Source organism: Blastocystis sp. subtype 4 (genome assembly GCF_000743755.1).
Source record: "Blastocystis sp. subtype 4 strain WR1 chromosome Unknown seqid_0024, whole genome shotgun sequence".
Taxonomy (NCBI): Eukaryota; class Bigyra; order Opalinata; family Blastocystidae; genus Blastocystis; species Blastocystis sp. subtype 4.
The window spans coordinates 52998-71146 of record NW_014569523.1 but is presented as its reverse complement, the minus strand read 5'-3'; the positions used below and the strand labels follow the sequence as shown (position 1 = coordinate 71146).

The 18149-nt window shown below is 40.4% G+C and overlaps 7 protein-coding genes across 7 annotated transcripts; 5 read left to right on the top strand and 2 right to left on the bottom strand.

Moving 5' to 3' along the window:
- Positions 1-214: 214 nt before the first annotated feature.
- JH06_1085 (hypothetical protein) lies at positions 215-1884 on the bottom strand (the record flags this gene model as incomplete). Its single annotated transcript, XM_014673908.1, has 8 exons — positions 215-377; positions 407-465; positions 495-1010; positions 1039-1115; positions 1145-1295; positions 1324-1598; positions 1628-1777; positions 1812-1884. The coding sequence occupies 8 exons, from the start codon at positions 1882-1884 to the stop codon at positions 215-217; spliced, it is 1464 nt and encodes a 487-aa protein (XP_014529394.1).
- A 534-nt stretch (positions 1885-2418) lies between these two features.
- Positions 2419-3674, top strand: JH06_1084 (hypothetical protein; the record flags this gene model as incomplete). The annotated part of the gene is made up of 5 exons (XM_014673907.1): positions 2419-2474; positions 2504-2792; positions 2823-2933; positions 2964-3159; positions 3190-3674. The coding sequence occupies 5 exons, from the start codon at positions 2419-2421 to the stop codon at positions 3672-3674; spliced, it is 1137 nt and encodes a 378-aa protein (XP_014529393.1).
- Positions 3675-3727: 53 nt separating this feature from the next.
- On the top strand, positions 3728-4339 carry JH06_1083 (hypothetical protein; the record flags this gene model as incomplete). Its single annotated transcript, XM_014673906.1, is given in 4 exon segments — positions 3728-3810; positions 3875-3986; positions 4018-4267; positions 4284-4339. 4 exon segments carry the CDS (start codon positions 3728-3730, stop codon positions 4337-4339), a joined length of 501 nt encoding a protein of 166 aa, XP_014529392.1.
- Positions 4340-6133: 1794 nt separating this feature from the next.
- JH06_1082 (hypothetical protein) lies at positions 6134-10837 on the top strand (the record flags this gene model as incomplete). Its single annotated transcript, XM_014673905.1, has 4 exons — positions 6134-6290; positions 6322-6798; positions 6829-10650; positions 10680-10837. The coding sequence occupies 4 exons, from the start codon at positions 6134-6136 to the stop codon at positions 10835-10837; spliced, it is 4614 nt and encodes a 1537-aa protein (XP_014529391.1).
- A 186-nt stretch (positions 10838-11023) lies between these two features.
- JH06_1081 (mitochondrial intermembrane space import) lies at positions 11024-12108 on the top strand (the record flags this gene model as incomplete). The annotated part of the gene is made up of 4 exons (XM_014673904.1): positions 11024-11295; positions 11324-11450; positions 11480-11796; positions 11826-12108. 4 exons carry the CDS (start codon positions 11024-11026, stop codon positions 12106-12108), a joined length of 999 nt encoding a protein of 332 aa, XP_014529390.1.
- Positions 12109-12503: 395 nt separating this feature from the next.
- On the top strand, positions 12504-14149 carry JH06_1080 (tRNA pseudouridine; the record flags this gene model as incomplete). Its single annotated transcript, XM_014673903.1, has 9 exons — positions 12504-12665; positions 12696-12811; positions 12842-12890; positions 12920-13031; positions 13062-13561; positions 13593-13661; positions 13692-13886; positions 13917-14045; positions 14075-14149. The coding sequence occupies 9 exons, from the start codon at positions 12504-12506 to the stop codon at positions 14147-14149; spliced, it is 1407 nt and encodes a 468-aa protein (XP_014529389.1).
- A 1883-nt stretch (positions 14150-16032) lies between these two features.
- Positions 16033-18083, bottom strand: JH06_1079 (hypothetical protein; the record flags this gene model as incomplete). The annotated part of the gene is made up of 5 exons (XM_014673902.1): positions 16033-16156; positions 16195-16448; positions 16479-17767; positions 17797-17972; positions 18001-18083. 5 exons carry the CDS (start codon positions 18081-18083, stop codon positions 16033-16035), a joined length of 1926 nt encoding a protein of 641 aa, XP_014529388.1.
- Between the last annotated feature and the right edge of the window lie 66 nt (positions 18084-18149).

Here is an 18149-nt window from a genome sequence, read left to right as displayed (position 1 = left end):
CTCCAAGTTCGGTCACGGAAGATTCCAGACCTCCTCCGAGAAGGCCAAGTTCTTTGGAACTGTCAAGAACTAAACGGTGTTGTTGAATGCTGTTGGGAACCTGTTTGTTTGTTAGAATAGTGAGAGGAACACAAGACCGAGGTGCTATGAATACAATCATTCTTAATAACAAACATGGTAACAACTATTCACTACAAGACACGAATCACACACATTAATGGATAATCTCATGAGTCTTCATATGTCGCTTCAATTCATACTGTGAGGCATATGAACGACCACATCCCTCAAAAGTACAGGGATATGGTCTTTCGGTTCGATGGTTCCGATTAACATGAACAGTATAATCCGACCTTCTTACAAATGCCTTTCCACATCTATGATAATATTCCATTCCAACACTAACTCTTCACAGACATAAGGTTTCTGGTTTAAGTGAATACTCTTCTGATGCAATTCTAGTCCCTATATTCACAAAACCCTTTCAGTAATACATGTTTGGTCTGGAATATTTTGTTACATCCATTGTACTTGCAAATAAATGATTCACACTCCATATCAACTCGTTTCTTTCGTCTTCCATCTGTTTTTCCTGTAATCAAAGCTTTCTCTTCATCCGTATGAGTATCCATGTGTTTGCGAAAACTGCTCTTTGATCGATATACCTTCCCACAACTGGGAACCAGACATACGAATGACTTCTCATAAGGAAGATCTGATGTGAGATCTTGTGTCGATGTTGGCTGTATATAAGATTGTTGGGTCATTGGTAATGTGACTGATGACTCTGTAATTGAGATGGGATGCAAAAACGAGGATTGAATCAGGTTTTGATCTGAATAGTACTTGGAAGCATCCAACTCAGGTAATTGCTGATCTAGTCTAAACATCTCATTGAGAACCTTACTGAACATGGTATCTTGAGCTATTCGGGTTGTCTCTTGTGACATGTCGAGAAGACAGCGCTGTGTCAAATTCATCAAATGTGTGACAGATGAGATGTCTCCATTCTAAATTACAATGATTCATCATGTTTACACTACACAGCAATAAACCTGTTGCAAACTCTACTGCACTATGCTTACGCATTGCCTGATACAGATAACTCTGTTTGTCTAAGTCATCATTACTCCAATTTCCATACCTCGTGTCTTTTTGATTATCGGAATCCCACTGTTTTTTCTCAATGCCATCATTTCTTCCTGTTGACTATCGTAACGGGAATGATCCTCCTCGCTCATACGAACATATGGCTCCTTTTCCTCTGTAGTCATGTTATTCCACATGGACGCCAACTATTTTATTAGGCCGTTCATACAAAACGACTTCTTTGACGATCTCGTTAGATGTCTTCCGAGAATTTTCTTCTTTTAGCTTTGTAAACATCGACTGAGAAAAGAAGTTATAGGCTGATCGCGGTCGTTTGGGTATCTCAGGACATCCGAGTTTTGAAGGTGGCAAAGTCTCCGTATTTGACGTAGAGAACTCCTCTGAACCCACGACAGGAGGAAACGCTAGATAATCGCGATTCAATGACTGAAAGTCATCCATTGTTGCTTCTCGAGCTTCTGGAACAGTATCCATATCGATAATTCCATCTACAATTCACAAATATCACTTGTTATACTGTATGGAGTTTCGGAACGCAACGAGCTCTCAATCGACCCAAGATTGGATGTAGCAGGAATTGATGAAACTTGAGAAGAGATCTCAGAAGGAATCAAAGAACGCGAGGGGATTTCGGATAGCGGATTCTCTAATGATGACCTCTGGATCTCTAGATTGATGAGAATAAAACCAAAAATGGAAACCGATAACTTGTCTCTCATTGTAGTTTGTGGCATCTTCATTCTCTATTGGATGGATCTGTCCAGATACATTCATCTTCGAGAATGAATGGTGTCAATCAACAAGAGTGCGAGAAAAACAAACTGATTCTATTTAGCTCTCCAAACTAGCAAAACGAGAGAAGACTCTGTTGTACCCATATATCCACTATCTCAACAAGACAAAGAGTGCAATTCAATCAAAGAGCGTCAACACCATCAAAACGGACTAGAAACATGGTTTACAAGTGCATTTGCTTATCTTAATCTCAAACTTGGATTCCATTGTAAAACCAAAGAACAATGAACCTTTGATTACCAAAGGGATCCTCATCAACAAACCACTAAACATGTCTTCTCGTTTTCCAGCAAAACACAATTCAAAACAATCAATCCGTTGTCATGGAGCCAACACCAGAGCCCCGCAAGAGTTATATGAAGAATGTTATTCTTCTCAGTATTTCCTTTTTTGGCATCTTCTTCGCCTTTAACACGTCCCAGGTAAATCTATGGCTCGTCGTTTATTATACAGAATGTACAAACCAATTCCCACGGAGTGCAGGGTTATATTAACCTGGGTTGCTTGTATGGTATGTTCGCTATTTTCTCCATCTTTGGACCTAAAGTTGTGGCTATGGTTGGACCTAAGTATTCATTTCTGCATCTTATTTATGTAGGATATCGATGGTTCTGGGTGGTGTTACATATGCACTTGTTGTTGCATCTAACTTCTGCACACAACGAGCTATTGTGATTATTGCCAACCTTTTGGTTGGTGTTGGTGCTGCTATGCTTTGGAATGCAGAGGGTGTCTATCTTGGTCGCTGTGCTGTCTGGGACTCTCGTACAAGTACAAAGAGTTTTGCTGAGACTACTTCATCCTTCAATGGCGTTTTCTTTTCCATTTTCCAATTCTCAGGTTTTGCAGGTAATCTCGTGGGAGGATTTATTGGTGATCGAGAGACTGTTTTTCTTCATTACTTCCTTTATCTGTAGTTACTCTTCACTGTCATGACCATCGTTGGTTCGGTGTTCGTTCTTCTTCTTTTCACACTCCCTAATGTTAAGCCCTACTCTGCTGCTGGTGTACCTGCTGAGAACAGTGATGTTGGAATGTTACTTGAATCTCACGGATAGGATGTATCAGTCAATGAGACCTTCTCTCTCCTTGCTCATTCTCTTAAGCTTGTTCTTATGCTTCCTATTGTCATCTACAATGGTATGTCTCTTGCTTTCGTGTTTGGCGATATTACTAGTGGTATTGGTAAGCGTTGCTTCGGAGCTTCTTGGGCTCTTTATATCACAGCCATTTTCTATCTGGCGAACTCATTCTGTATGTCTTTTCAATAATTGTCAGAAATAGTCAGTTATTTGTTCGGCAAGTGTGTTGAGAAGAAATGGATGTCTCGCACTGTGATGTGTCTAATTGCTTTTATTCTTCAAGTCGTTTCCTATCTGTTCTTCATTCTCTATAAGATTCCTGATGATTCGAAGAATGTTGTTGATCTTGTTCTTACCATTGTTATGGTTTGTTTACTGTCTGGTGGAGATGCTGTGTGGGAATCACAACCTCCTGCTATTCTTCAGTCCTTCTATGGTCTGGATCGTGAACGTAATGCTGCAATGGCCAATTACAAGATGTGGCAGTCTATTGGATGGTGTGCTCAGTATGCCTTTGGTGCCTTCTTCTCGGAAACCAAGTATGTATTGATGAAGAGTTGCATCCTTCTTGGTCTGCTTGTGGTGGGATATATTATTCTGGTTATTTTGGATCGTCGTTATGCTAAATTGGATATGAAGAAGGGAGAGAGCGCGGCCCTTCTTGCTGGAACATCAAACATGCCTTAATTATTGTTTGTTGATAGAACTGTGATCAGTTTCGTCAGTTTTTGGTAATCACGATGAGTTTCTTCAAGTCACAAGCATGGTACCTTCTTCGAAATATGGGGTTTGTTTCAGTGTCCATGTTTGGAGGTGATTGGGTGTGTCAGAAGATCCTGCATCCTGGAGAGCCATGGCATTTTCTCATAGTAACTTTTGATGAATAGGAACATAAAACAGTCAGTTAACCTAGGAATAACAGGTTTCTTTGTAACAGGACCAATGAACCATGGAGTTTTTCTTTTATTGGAGAAGTTCTTTGCTGGAACTTCCTTGAAAGTACAATTATACTTGTTTCTAATGTTCGTAGGCAATTGCATATAAGATGCTTGGGAGCTGTGTATTAGCAGCTCCTCAGATGAGTATCACGTTTGCTTCTGTTGTTCTTTTGGGTGGGGGTACTTGGGATGATGTGAAGAAGAAGGTGAAACAAGATATTCCTGAAACATGGGTTATGGGGAACGTGTTTTGGGTACCAATTAACTTTTTGCAGTATAAATGGACACCATTGTATTATCGTGCTACAGTCGGTAGTTTTGCTGGTGGTACGTACTCTTCAAGTATTACTAGTTGTAGTATTTTGGAATATATATCTTGCGCGACAGTCCACAAAACCTATTAAAGATAACTAATGATGTGTTTATGTTGAAACAATACAATGATGAACCGAAGGTTACCGTTGAACTGTACAAGAATAGGGCTGTGTTCAATGACAAAGCGATATAGGAATACATTATTGTGAAGAAAGGGACGGAAGCAGAACATTTGATAACTCATACACGTTCCCTAAGTTTACAGGCGACATCATCCCCGCTCTTTTCATAGAAAACTGCTTTATAATATTGAAAATACGACAGAAAACCTGGTCATATCCATGCTCATCCTAATTGTCAATGCATCGATAATCACATACACTAAGAGGTACATATGAATAGCTAGCACAACATACAGTGGGAAATGAAAGACTGACCATGTTCAGAAGTTCCTTGTAAACAATACAGAGATCACAGTACGTATTGCTTAGGGCGAATATGTACTCATCTTTCCTGTATACAGATATCTGACAAAAGATAAAGTGTTGAGACAATGATAACATAACTGAGTCACATAACTCTTTCATGGAAAAGTTATCTTCAGGAATAATTACTATTATTGACAATAGAGTGGAACACGAGGAGGTGCAACCAAACTGAACGCTGAATGAATTGGCATCAAGATGCTCGTCACCCACCATATCAGGTATAGTATCATTTGCAGGATACTGGCAGCTATGTTGCTCACTTTTGGCATGAGAGCCAAATGTATCCGCATTCATCACAGTGAATGAATGATTCGTTTGACAGCACCAATTCTTTTCTTGGTTTTGAAGATGATCAGGGCAGATCGGTCGGAAAAGGTTCCTATAATAAGAAATACCACTAATGTCATGCTCATTGAAAGGTTGTACCACGACGTTTTTACTATTCACAACTTTCCGAGTGTGTTTTCTTCCTTTCTGATGCGATTTCATCTTTGAGGATTAAGAAAGATATGGTTAATGAGATTACCGAAGACCATTCATCGATGGTCACGTGATAGTGCCTATTCTAATATGTCATTCCCACTCTTGACATAGTACTTTATCTTTATTTTGTTTCTCCTGAAACCTATTCTATTCTTTTTATATAGTGTTGCCATCCCATCATGGTGTCTTCAATAGGTACTAATACATTATGTATGATAATGAATTAATTAAATAACGAAACATCCTTAAAACTACTAGCAATAGCTTTGCATATCGTGAGAATAAAGGAGAGGACGTATTTTGTTTTACTCTCACTAAAAGTGATTCTATCACGAAATAAGTGATGAATATGATTTATGTATGAGAGAACCATCTACACTGAATAAAGAGGGTACTATCACATTTTGATTCAACTAACTATGGAATCGGATATTTCATGTAATTTTGATTCTCTGAGGCTGTTACTATTAGTATTTAACCAGATAGCATCACTGTTGGATCTAGATGTGGATGAAGAGACTATTACCCTTTTTTATAATTTAATTGATTGTGGAGTGAATCCAGATGCGTTGGCGTCAATAATCAAGGAGTTAAAGCAGTCACAGTGATTTTGTCTCGTTCTGCTCGGTGATCTATTTATTGTATTTCTTTATTCTTGGCTATGTGTGTTATTTGTTTAAAACGTGAAAACATGGTAAAGATGGGCCACATTCTTTTGGAACTTCTTCGCTCGAAATTGAGACTTAGTTGTGACTTACAGTTCAACGAAATAGTTTAGATGGATATCCCGTTTCATGTTTACTGAGGGGATCATCCTTGCTTTTTTGTTTTTTAAGCTCAGGAGAAGCTGATTTCATGATATTTTGTCTTTGTTTGCACATACTTTGTTTTTTGTGTTTTTCGCTTTCCATTGTTTTCATACATGGCAAGCAAGAACTTTTCGTTTATGCTTTCATCTGCAATGAATATGGCAGATGGTACAGAGGATGATGATTCCTTGTTTGGAGACGATGATTTATCGGACAACGACTCACTGAATCTGAACGATGATAAGTCACCTGAACTGGAAACCCCGAACCGTTGATTTCCAGTAAACGTTATTATTCGTAGATGATCATATGAATGAAACTCCCACAATTCGGAACAGTGATGGAGAACAAAGTGCGTGGATGGAAGTTCAGGACAGTCTAAATAAGCGAATCGTGGAGTTGAGCGAGGAATTGAAATCTCGAGACGACTCTATCATCCAGTATAAAAAAGAAATTGAACGTATTTCAAATGAAAACGATCAGCTTATGGATATGCGTGAACATATGGTTCAGCAGATGGATAGTCTTCGTCGTGAGTCTGAGAACCAAAATAACCAGATTTTGCGTCTAAGTGGTGAATTGTCTCAGCACATGGAAGAGAAATCGGTTTTGGAAGAGGAGATTGCCAAGTTAAAGGATTCTCTTCGTGATCCTACTAATTACTACCAACAAGAATTGAGTCGAGTGATTGATGAGAAGGTTGCTTCTGATGAGCGTCTTGAAATGATGTCAAGCGAACTAGCTCAACTTAAGGAAGTGTTGACGAAGAGAATGAGCGGTGAGAATGGTTTTTGTTGTTGATGCATAGAAGCTTCTTCCGCAGAGGAATGGAAAGCAAATTGTGCTTCTCTACAGGAACAGGTGAATATTCTCCAAGCATCGGTGGAGAAAACAAAGGACTTGGAAGAGCATGTCATTCAGTTGGAAGAGGAATTGAAACAATTGAGAGAGCATTCATCCCAAATGAAGGATGAACTGAAGAAACGGGATGAGAATATCGAAGAGCTACAGAAGGAGAAAGACAATATGGAGAAGCTAAAGAGAGAGTGGAATGGGGAGAAGGAGACGTGGGAGAAGGAACGTCAGCAGCTGTTGGAAACGGTGAATACAAAGACAGAGCAGTATAATTTATTGGAGACTGAGAAGAAGGAGATGGAGTTGGCATTACAGGATACAGAAGAACAGTTGATAGCAATGGAGATGGATGTGTTGAATGAGAAGAAAATAAATGGAATACAAGAGAAATGTGAACAGTATGAAGAGGAGTTGAAGTCGAAGGAGAAGGAGATTGAGATGTTGAGAAGTGAAGTACAGAAGAGAGAGAGGGAGTTGGAGGAGTATCGAGAAGGTGAAATAAAAAAGGCTGATAAGAGAGAGGAGGAAGTGGAGAGATTGAAGGAGGATGCGAAAGGAAAAGAGGAAGAGAATGAGAGATTGAAGGAGGAAGTGGAGAGATTGAAGGAGGATGTGAGAGGAAAACAGGAAGAGAATGAATCGTTGAGGAAGGACGTGAAAGGAAAACAGGAAGAGAATGAGAGATTGAAGGAAGGATTGAATTTAGTAGATGATTTGACAAAAGAGCTTTCATTGAAAGAGAAAGAGTTGGATTCTATTCGATACAGTGTTAATGAAACGAAGAAGGAGAATGAACGATTGAAAGAAGAATTGACCAAGGTTAATTCATTGAATGATGATATGAAGAATGAACTACAGTCTGTGAAAGGAGAAGTATCAGAGAAGAAGAAGGAGATTGAGAAGGAAAAGAAGGAGATCAATGAGATGGCTGAGAAGATTGAATCATTGGAAAAGAAAGTAAAAGTGGTTGATGATCTGAAGCAAGCATTGGTAAACAAAGAGAATGAAATAGCATCACTGCAGCAGGAGATTCATGACAATGCATGTAAATTTGAATCACTCCAAACTGTTCTCACATCTCAGCAGAACAACACTAAGACACTCACTGTCTTATTGGAGGAACGAGATGCTGCTGCTTCTACAATGAGTTCTCAAATCCAGTCACTGAAAGCAGATGTATTGCGTTTACAGAATGAGAAGGAGGATTTGTCTGTAGGACAACAGATAACTCAGAATCAGTTGGTCCAAGATCTCCAGCAACAGAGAAATGAGATCCAGAGGCAATTGAATGAGAGTGAGATGAAGAAGACAGAATTGGAAAATATGGTGAGGACTTTGGAAGAGGAAAGGCAGAGGATGATGAATGATATGCAATTGATGATGAACGAGAAGGAGAGAACGAATGAGGAGAAAGAGAAAGTGATTAGGGAGAAGGAGATGATGAAGGTAGAGAGAGAGAAGGCAGTTCAAGAGAAGGAAGTAGCTGTAAAGGAGAGAGATGAAGCAACTAAAGAGAAAGAGGTTGCTATGAGTGAGAGGGATAAAGCTGTTATAGAGAAGGTTACATTAGTCAATGAGAAGGATGCTACTGTGAAGGATATGGAGACAGCAATCAGTGAGAAGGAAGAGGCTGTAAAGGAGAGAGACGAAGCTCAGAAGGAGAAGGAAGCAGCAATCAAAGAGAAAGAAATTGCTGTGATGGCTAAGGAAGAAGCAGTCAAAGAGAAAGAAGAGGCGATAAAGGCAAAGGAAGAAGCAATCAAAGAGAGAAATGAAGCTCAGAAGGAGAAGGAAGCAGCAATCAAAGAGAAAGAGGCCTTCATGAAGACACTTCCTTCAGGCGATACATCTGCTCTTGAGAGTGAATTGGTGGACTTACGTGTTTCTCTCAATCGTCGGGAGGAAGAGATTCAGTTCCTGAATGAGGAGCTTCAGGCAGCACAACAAGCCTCCTCACAGACCATAACCACTTGCTCACACTGTATGGAGCTGGAGAAGCAGGTGACGGAAGCCGAAGCAAGGATTACATCCTTGGAATCGGAGATCGAAGAGAATGAGAGCATGACTGTAGCAATGCGTGCAGCTCAAGAGGCCAAGACTGCAGAGATTGAAACTTTGGAGACACAGATCCGTGAACTGGAAACAGAAACACATCAATTGAAGGAAGAGAATGAACAACTGAAGCAGCAGAAAGAGAAAGCAGAGCTTTCAGAGTCTTTAGAGACAGTAACTCTGAATGATTTGATGCCAGGAACCTCTTCAGTTCAACGACCTCGTCTAAGTGACATTACAGATAGTGAATCCGATGTGACATCTGTGCTGACATTCTCCACATTCAGTCAGAATCCTTACACACAACAAGCTCTCCAAAAGGAGAAGGAAGAGGCTGAAATCAAACTACAACAGACTGTTAGTCGAGAGATGCTCTTACGAAGAGACCTTCAGACTCTTCGTGATGAGTTCCAGCGACTAAGTGTCGAATTACATCAGCGTGATGCGACTGTGAAGGAGCTAAGAACGACTATGGCTGAGCAGGAGGAGACGATGCAAGGATTACGTGAGACTCTGACTGCGGATGCTGTCTGCATGCAGGAGCAACAGAGATCTCTTGAAGAAGCACTGAGGATGGATGCAGTCCAGAAAGGGCGAGTTGGTGAATTGGAGAAACGAGTTGGTGAATTGGGGAAGGAGATCGAGAGAAAGACCAAACTGATTGGAGAATTAGAAATGAAATTGTCAGCAATGGAAAGAGAAATGACTTCCTTCCAGTATCAGGAAGAAGAAAATGATACTGAATCCTTCATCTCGGCTACTGAGGAAGAGGAGGAACTCTGTGAGATTGAATCTGAGAACGAAGTATCTCTCAGTCTGCCTGAAGGAACAGAAGTGGTTCTGTTACTCCGTCTGTCCGTAAATCAAGATGCAATTGAACAGATCCAGGAAGCGCTTGGAAAGGAAGAGAATCAATGCAAAGAACTGTCTGAGAAGATGGAGTTATTAGAAACACGGGTAACAGCTCTTGCTGTGGAGAAAGAAGAATACGTAGTGGCTGCTCAGAAGGCTCGAGACGAAACAACTCAAATCCGAGTGAGTCTGCAGCAGACAGAGCACGAGAAGACAGAACTTCAGAGTCAGTTGGAGGAGGTTCAACAGAGAGTGGAAGAAAAGAAGCAGGAATTGGCAGAGTTGGAGACAGTGAATGGATCACTCCAAGCTAGGGTTCATGAGTTGGAGGAGACTGTGGAGACAGCATCGACCTCTGCTTCTTTACAGACTGCATCAATTCAAGAGGCTCAGCAAGTAGCTGCATCTCTGCGTGTGGAGTTAGCGACTGCCAAAGAGGAGACGGTGAAGGCAATGGAAGAGGCAGCAGCACAGAAGACAGAGTATGAGAATGTGATGATCCAATTTGGAAAGCTGCGTCGGTCTCTGGAACGCAAGACTGCAGCCCACACTGAACTGTCAGAGCGTTATGCTTCCTTGGCTGCAGAGAGTCGTCGAGCAACGCAGGAACTACTGGACAAACAGACAAAGGAGGTAAAGCAACAATTGGAAGCTGCTCATGCAGAAACGGCTCGTCAGACGCAGCAAGTACATGTGTTGACACAGCGATTGAGTGAAGCGAAGGCATTGGTAGAGGCATATCGAAGCCGATCGAATGCTTCTACAGAGAGTGAGGTGAAGCGTCTACAGTTGACGGTTGCTGAGTATGATAGAGAAGTGCAACGGCTTCAGAAGGAGTTGGAGAATCGTCAACCTGTTAGTGAGAGTCAGGGTAGGAGAATAAGAGAGTATGAACAATAGAATCAAGTGCAGAGGTGAGAAGACTTCAGAAGAGTCTTGCTAAGAAGGAAAAACTGATTAATGAACTGAATGTATATTTGAATAGTAAGGAAAAGGAATTAGCGGCTTGCTATGCCAATTTGAGGAAAGCTGCTCTTTTGATCTCGAAACAATCGTGAAAATAAAGTGGAAATCTTTTGTCTTGTTTGTTTAATCTTCTTCATCTACTGAAGATGTTCCGGACTGTGTCTCACTTACCACGGAAATGTCTTTCTAGGGCTGTTATTCCTAGAAGACAGTTTGCTCTAGTGTAATCACTACTTAGATACATAACTTGTAGAAATGACATTTCTGTACGAAAGAGGATGACGATTGGAATCAGTGGATTCCTTGCAGTCACAACTGGAGCCATTCTGGGAGGAAGGATGTGGTGGAAACGTCGGAAAATCAACGAGATTCCTGTAGTTGAGACCCAGAATCCAGCTGATATACTTCCACCTGAGGTACCTGTATCAGAATCTACAAATGAGGATGAATATCTTCCTTGGTGGACAGGCGTGAAAGAAGTCTCAATATATCTCAATGAAGACAATACCAAAGAGTTGGATTCACTCTTTACTCCAATCCATCCTGTTGTGTAGGATTATAGGTTCCGTATCATATAGACCTCGTCGAAAGGTTATTTTAGTTACCAATCCACTTCCAGTGGACTCGAATGAATATGGTCCCTTGATGAGCGATGTTATTGATATGAAGGTTGTTACCATGATTTCTGACGAGCATGCTCAAGTTGTATGGTATACTAATTCTCTCTTCTGTAGTTGCTCTTAGATATCGGAGCAGTTCCTTCAATCTATCGGTATCCTCATATTGTCATTTCGTGTGAAAATGAGAAAGAGGAACAATCGTACTCTTCGATTTATGGTCGGCTTCTTATTGACCGAGCAGTGAAAGCTGGACTCTTGGAAGAGGAAACTGAATCCAAATACATACCAAAAGAAGATGCTAATAACGTTGAGGTGGGCGAATATTATGCATATCCTCCAAGTCACATCTCTGTTCATGATCTTCGAGATGAAAAGATATCGATTCAGGGACGTCTTTGTACTAGTCGAGGGATGGATGGAAAGAACGATATGTAGAATAAATGAGTTTGATGTTTTGTAGATGCAATGAACCGAAGCAAGAAGCTGAATGTTCATGGTGTGTATTTATGAAGAGTGGTCCTTGCTGTAAGGCATTTACGCTGTGGCAGGAGTGTGTGAAGGCTGTAGGAGTGGAGAGAATGGATAATGAGAAGAACAAAGATGATGATTCATTTGTTGAGAAGTGCGAAGAATTGACTTTTGCTATGCAAGAATGTGTTGAAGCCCATCCAGAGTACTATGGAGCCATTTCTGAATTGGAGGAAGAAGTGACAGAAGAAGTAGAACTGGAAGAGGAGCAATGATGTGTTATTTAGAGAGACAATGGAACATGTATTTGTTTGTTGCTACTCAATTCCATATTGGATGTCTCTTTTTCAACAACTAGGATTAGATGGTATCAAGAAATTAATTGATATTCATCTTTGTCCGTTTTGTATCATGAGATACTGTAATGTGGATGACAAGACGTTATTGTATTTCTATAATCGTCATCAGTTGATAAAATAGTGTATGCAGTGAAAAAGAGGCTGTAGAGTACATTGCTCTACAAGTCGGTGTTTCGGCTTCCGAACTCGTGATTCCAAAGTACATTTGTTGTACATGTTTCGACATATTACGAGAATCCATTTATGGTATGGATGATGGGTAAAGGGTTATCTGATAGAGGAGAAACTAGCAGAAATGGGAATTATGTTGAATGGAAGGGGTAAGTTATTCTTTCTACTGTGATAAGATAGATCCACGACATGTTTGGATGGAAGAAGGAATCAAAGCAAGTGGTATGCAAGATGTTAAGGAATTCTATGTGGAAGTATCAAATCTGACGTCCTATTCTGTTCGTCATTACTCGATGATTAACGTAATATCATTCTATTCTTATCATTCTCAGTATCTTATTTCGAACTTCAACGCCCATGTGGAAGTGGCATACAGTATTTGGTCAGCCCGCGACATCTTGAAAGCACAAATTGAAAATGTGATTCAGTCACTAATTCCAGGATCAAGGTTTCATTGAAAAGTAGCAGTGATATGTAGTGTTAATATGGATGCATTAGTTCGGATTCGTTTTGGAATTGTTCATCTTGTATATGCTATTCCTCTAATTGATCATAGGAAACAAATCGTGATTTCTTACAGATTCCTGGGATGGTTCCTGATGATGAAGATATTCAAGATCAACAAGCAATTGAAGCCGAGCATAAGGCAGGAAACTACAATCTACGATGTAATAGAAACGAAACCTGATTATTATTAGCCTTGGAACGGAAGCGATTAGCAGAATCAGGCTGGTTCAACAATAGTAAGAAGCAACGTGTCATTGTGAAATTACAACAAAACACACCTCCAAATGTGGTAAACCACCTTCAGAAACTGACATATACTCAGTATCCTGAGAGCATTGTATGTCCTCCCCAGTCTCCTTCTTATACTCCGTTGATCGCTCTAAATCTTTGTCGCAAACCAATCTATTTCACAGGCAATTATTTGAAACTTCAGCGAGGCCTAAGCCAGACTCCTTGGTGTGAATTGAGGAAAGAATTGATCAGTAGGATAGTTGATGGAGAGCGCAAGACAGAAGGATCTGTTGAAGAAGATATTCTGGGTGTTTTGGGAGAATTCATTCAATCTGATGGAATGAAGTTTCATTCTGCCGGTCGTGAAGATGTGGATGTCAGAATGTTATTTGAAGGACGTCCATTTGTTGTGGAGTTTGATAACGCACGAAAATGTGATTTGTCAAATGAAGAATTCAAAGTGAGAAATCATAGTTAATATGAATCACTAGTCACTTCAAAATGCAATAAATGATAGAACAAAAGAAATCCAGATTGTGGATCTTCGAAAATGTTCTCCTGTAAGGATTTGCAGTATGCATTGTTTGTAGGAAGGATTTGAGGAGATGAAAGGAGCAGCAGAAGGAAAACACAAATTATACGTGGCAGTTGTCTATACAGAAACTGCAATCACTCCAGAAGTCATTAAAAAACTGGAAGAGTACCATGACTTGGCAATCAAACAGAAAACTCCTGTTCGGGTATTACATCGTCGGTCACTGTTGACTCGTGATAAAATGATATACGTTTGTTCTGGAGAATGGAATTACTGTTAGAAAATGAAGACAGAGTATGTGAATCCTCATCACTTTATTCTTGAAATTGAAGCTTCTGGAGGTACCTATATCAAGGAATTCGTTCATGGAGATTTAGGAAGGACACGTCCTAATGTTGGAGAGATTTTGGTAGAGTATGAGAAAAGTAATGAATGTAGAATATCGATTGTGATATCCTTCAGTTGGATGTAAAAGCGGTTGTAGGGGTCAATATCCATTCTATTCTTTGTTAACAAACACAAGAAAAGGAAAATTCAAAATGAGAGGATCACTGTTCAAAAACAGCGTAAATGATGTGCTCTGGATTGTAACTATTTTCCAATAACGTTTTCGTTTCATCAAGTTTCCTTTCACGAATAGCTAAGTAGAATTCATTTGGTTGTTTCTGGATCTTGTCAGCGATATCATTTTTGAGTACTCTTAAAGGTGTTTCAGGAGAATAATGAGTTGTATAGATAACTACATATCATGAGAGGAATGTTCTTCTACAGTGATGTTCTCGGGGTTTTATGATAACCTTTCGCTCAAATCGGTCTGGAAAGACTTTTCCTGCTGTCGAAAGCAAAAACCGTTGAACACTGCAATTCCGTAAATACACCATATATTTCTGTTCTTGTTCTTCACGACATGTCACACAAGGTAAACGGAGAAAATCAATTAAGATGGCATCTTTGCTTAGTGAGATATAGAAACCAGCCATAGGCGTATTGATACGATGATACTTCGCTAAAACAGCCATTTCTGCTTCGTTCACTATTTCTACTCGCTCTTCTGGATTCATACACAAATCCTTCATATTATTACCATTCCAAAATACATACATCCCATGGCATTGTTACAGTACCTTGGAAAAAATGAAGCATATAGATTGGAATTGTTACACGCTGATGTTCACACAACCGCGGGAATTCAATGAAAAGCAACGATTGATAAGTTTCATTACAACGAGCTCCTGAAATGTCTAAAGAGTCCTGTGTGAGCCATTGTCTCCATCTTTGCATCCATCCAGCAGAAATCAGGAAATAACACCCACAGAGAATCTCCATTCGCTGATTGAAGTAGTAAGAAGAATAACTACAAATAAACCTTATAATTCAGGAATACCATTTATTCCTCTTTCGTATACCTTGAATGGCATCATTCAGTTGGAGTCGATTACATCGTTGTCTTGCATCGATCCCTCGAATATAGTACATATCTGTATCCAACACATCTTCGTGAATCATTGTAAATAAACGTTCTCCCGCGGGGAACAATTCAGTAGAATATGAAGCAAATGGTGAGGTAGCACTGAAAGTACCTGGTGAGAGAGTGCCAGCTGACGAGGACATGGTCAGACCACCACTGCTCACCAGAGGGTTGAAAACAGGAACCATTGGATTATCACGGGAACTGACCAGAAAGCCATCACCTGAGACCAGATCGGATGACAGAGTCTGTTGAACAACACGTCGTCGTTTCTCCAATCTCTCGATTGACTCCGCAGATAATCCTGGTTCTTGCTTCACACGGATTCCCGCGGAAGATCCAGAGTAACCAGAACCAAGAGGCCTCGACGTACTTACACCCTGAATACCCAGACACATTTCACAGGGACCTTCAGCACTATCCTAAAGAGAACTCTCAACACATACTTTGATAACGGTCGAGTGCAGGAAAAGTACCGACTTAGGGAATTCCAAAGTTCGGCACTAACTTGATAACTGTCATCAGTACGAAGATCAACTCGTAATCGACCATGTTCCTAGAATCAACTCCCCACGGTTATTGTACACAAAGCAAATCTTTAGTTGGATTCAATTGTTGGAGTTCGCATTGATGAAGTTGAGAGTGTGTGGCTCTTGAAGTGAGTCTCTTCATTCATTACTCACGTCCAACACGAAGAAAGCAGCTTTTGACAGTTTCGGAGAACACCGCAAAAACCCTTGATAAATGATTTCGAAACGAAGAAACCATGACCAATATCAGCTATGTTTTGGGATTCCAATAATAAGTACGTTTTATACCTCGTTGTGTAATCTCTAATAAATGCTGAGAGATAGCTAAGAGAGAAGGAAGCAGATCTTGAACGTGGTGAAGAAAGGTTGTATACCTAAAATCGGTCAGATTTCTGGAATTAGTACTCGGTGATACAAGTGGAACAGAAAGCATTTGCAGGAGTTACGACATGCATAGCAAGAGCTGGAGTCGTTTTCTGAATCTGTTCCATCAGTTCAGCGGGAATATACTTAAAATGGCTTCTACAGTCTACAATGAAACTCACTCCTGACTCATACACAAAGGATCAATGCGACCATGTTGACACACATTCTCCTCGTGATCTTCCGAGAGACGGGTGAGTCGCCGAAGCGACTTCACAGCTATAATCACAGCAGCATCTCGTTCTGACGTTGTAGGATGCGAGAGCTGATGTTCAAGAGTAGAATGAGACTTAATAAATCCCTCGATGAGATCAGCACCTTGTACATATGCCTGGAGATCACGAGATGGAAGAAGAACCGATCTAGACATTGTGGATGATGTGGCAACAGACTAGGAATTAGTGAAATGACAGACATCAACCTGAAGATAGGAATGACGTTTTTGAAGGGTATTTCGGAGATCAATCAACTCTATAATAAGACTATCACAAGGAGAAGAATCTTGTTTCTGGATTTGAGCTAGTATTCCCGTGGGAATTCGAGAATAATAGCGGGCTCCCATGATCTTAGCATCAGTCGCAAGAGAATTTGCCAAATCCTTCCGTACGTAACTAAGAGTGAACAACAGACGCATGACCCACAATACTAAGGACTGAGCTGTCAATAACTCAGGTCCTTCCAACAACTGAATATGATCACTGCATCCTCCAGGTAAACTGGAATCATCATCTTCATTCATTTCTACGTCAATCCCAGAATGTGTAGCAGCACACAATACACGTCCTTCTTCCTCCAAATGTTTCATAAACTGGAGCATATGTCGAATTCGTTCCATATTCTTCATATTCTCATTGAGAATAGCCTCCAGTTCCATGCTCTCACTCTCAGTCAGATAAGAATCAGGAGGTGGAGGAGGTAGATTCTTGGATCGACGACCAAGCTTCTTCTCTGATGGTAGGAGAATCATTGTTTTAAGAGATTGCTCTAAGAATGTATTGTAATCATTTCGAATCCTTGTTACACTCACTGGCTCACAAGAAATCTGTTCTCCTCCTCCTTCTTTCTTCTTCCGTCGTAACAAAGTGATTGTATTGAGTAACTGATCCCCAGATTCTTTGAGACAGATGGAGTTTGTTCGACGCACTCGAGAACTTCGTCTACCTCCTCGTGATCCTCTTCTAGATTGAATTCGGACCTGCTTCTTCGAAGCTAAGACACTCGGAGAGCAGCTTGTCTTCATCACACCAGAAGGACCCTCTTCTAATGATGCTTGCATTCGTTCATAGTAATCTCCCTTTCCAGGAGGCTGAGTAGGAGGAGTCATAGGATCCAGAAATGCGATATTGGTCTGTTTGATCACATCGTCATCTGTTCCATCTGAAATATCCAGCATCTCTGGCCCAGAGTATACTGAAGCCACACCTTCAACAAGAGCAGCCACGTTCTTAGGCTCCAGATAGTGAACACTCTTAGAAGAAGTAAGATTGGTAGCAAGAGGAGCTGCTGGACTTGCTGTCTTGCTGGATGTTTCTGTAGAAGGAAAAGTAGTCGGATAAGAAGCTGATTCGGAGTTAGAAGGTGGTTGGTCAATATGAGAGATTGGTTTGATGTTCTGTTCTTGTAATGGCCGAGCCAAATTGAAAGATTGAATTGGATACACCGAGAATGAAGTTGGGATTGAAGACTGAGGATGCCAAGGATTGACAGAGGCTAGAATTGAAAGAACAGAGAGTTCATACGATCAATATACAGATTATCAACAAGACTAACAGTATCATCATTGATAGAAAAGCATTGATTGTCATTTAGAATATGACATGTATAGTGACCACTTCCTTGATTATTATGATAGTACACAACTGAAGTTAGAACATACTCAGTACAGTCTACGGTTGCATCCTGATGATGAATGTTTCTTAATCTCACTTACAACACTACTAAACTGTCTAAAATCAAGTGTAGAAGGAATCTGGAGATGCAGACCATTGGCAAGGCGTTTGACCTTAATCGTGAGAATTTCTGGCATGTGCTGGATTATCTTAAGTTGTTCTGAATTACAATGTTGATTACATCTATGTGCAACAGAGACACT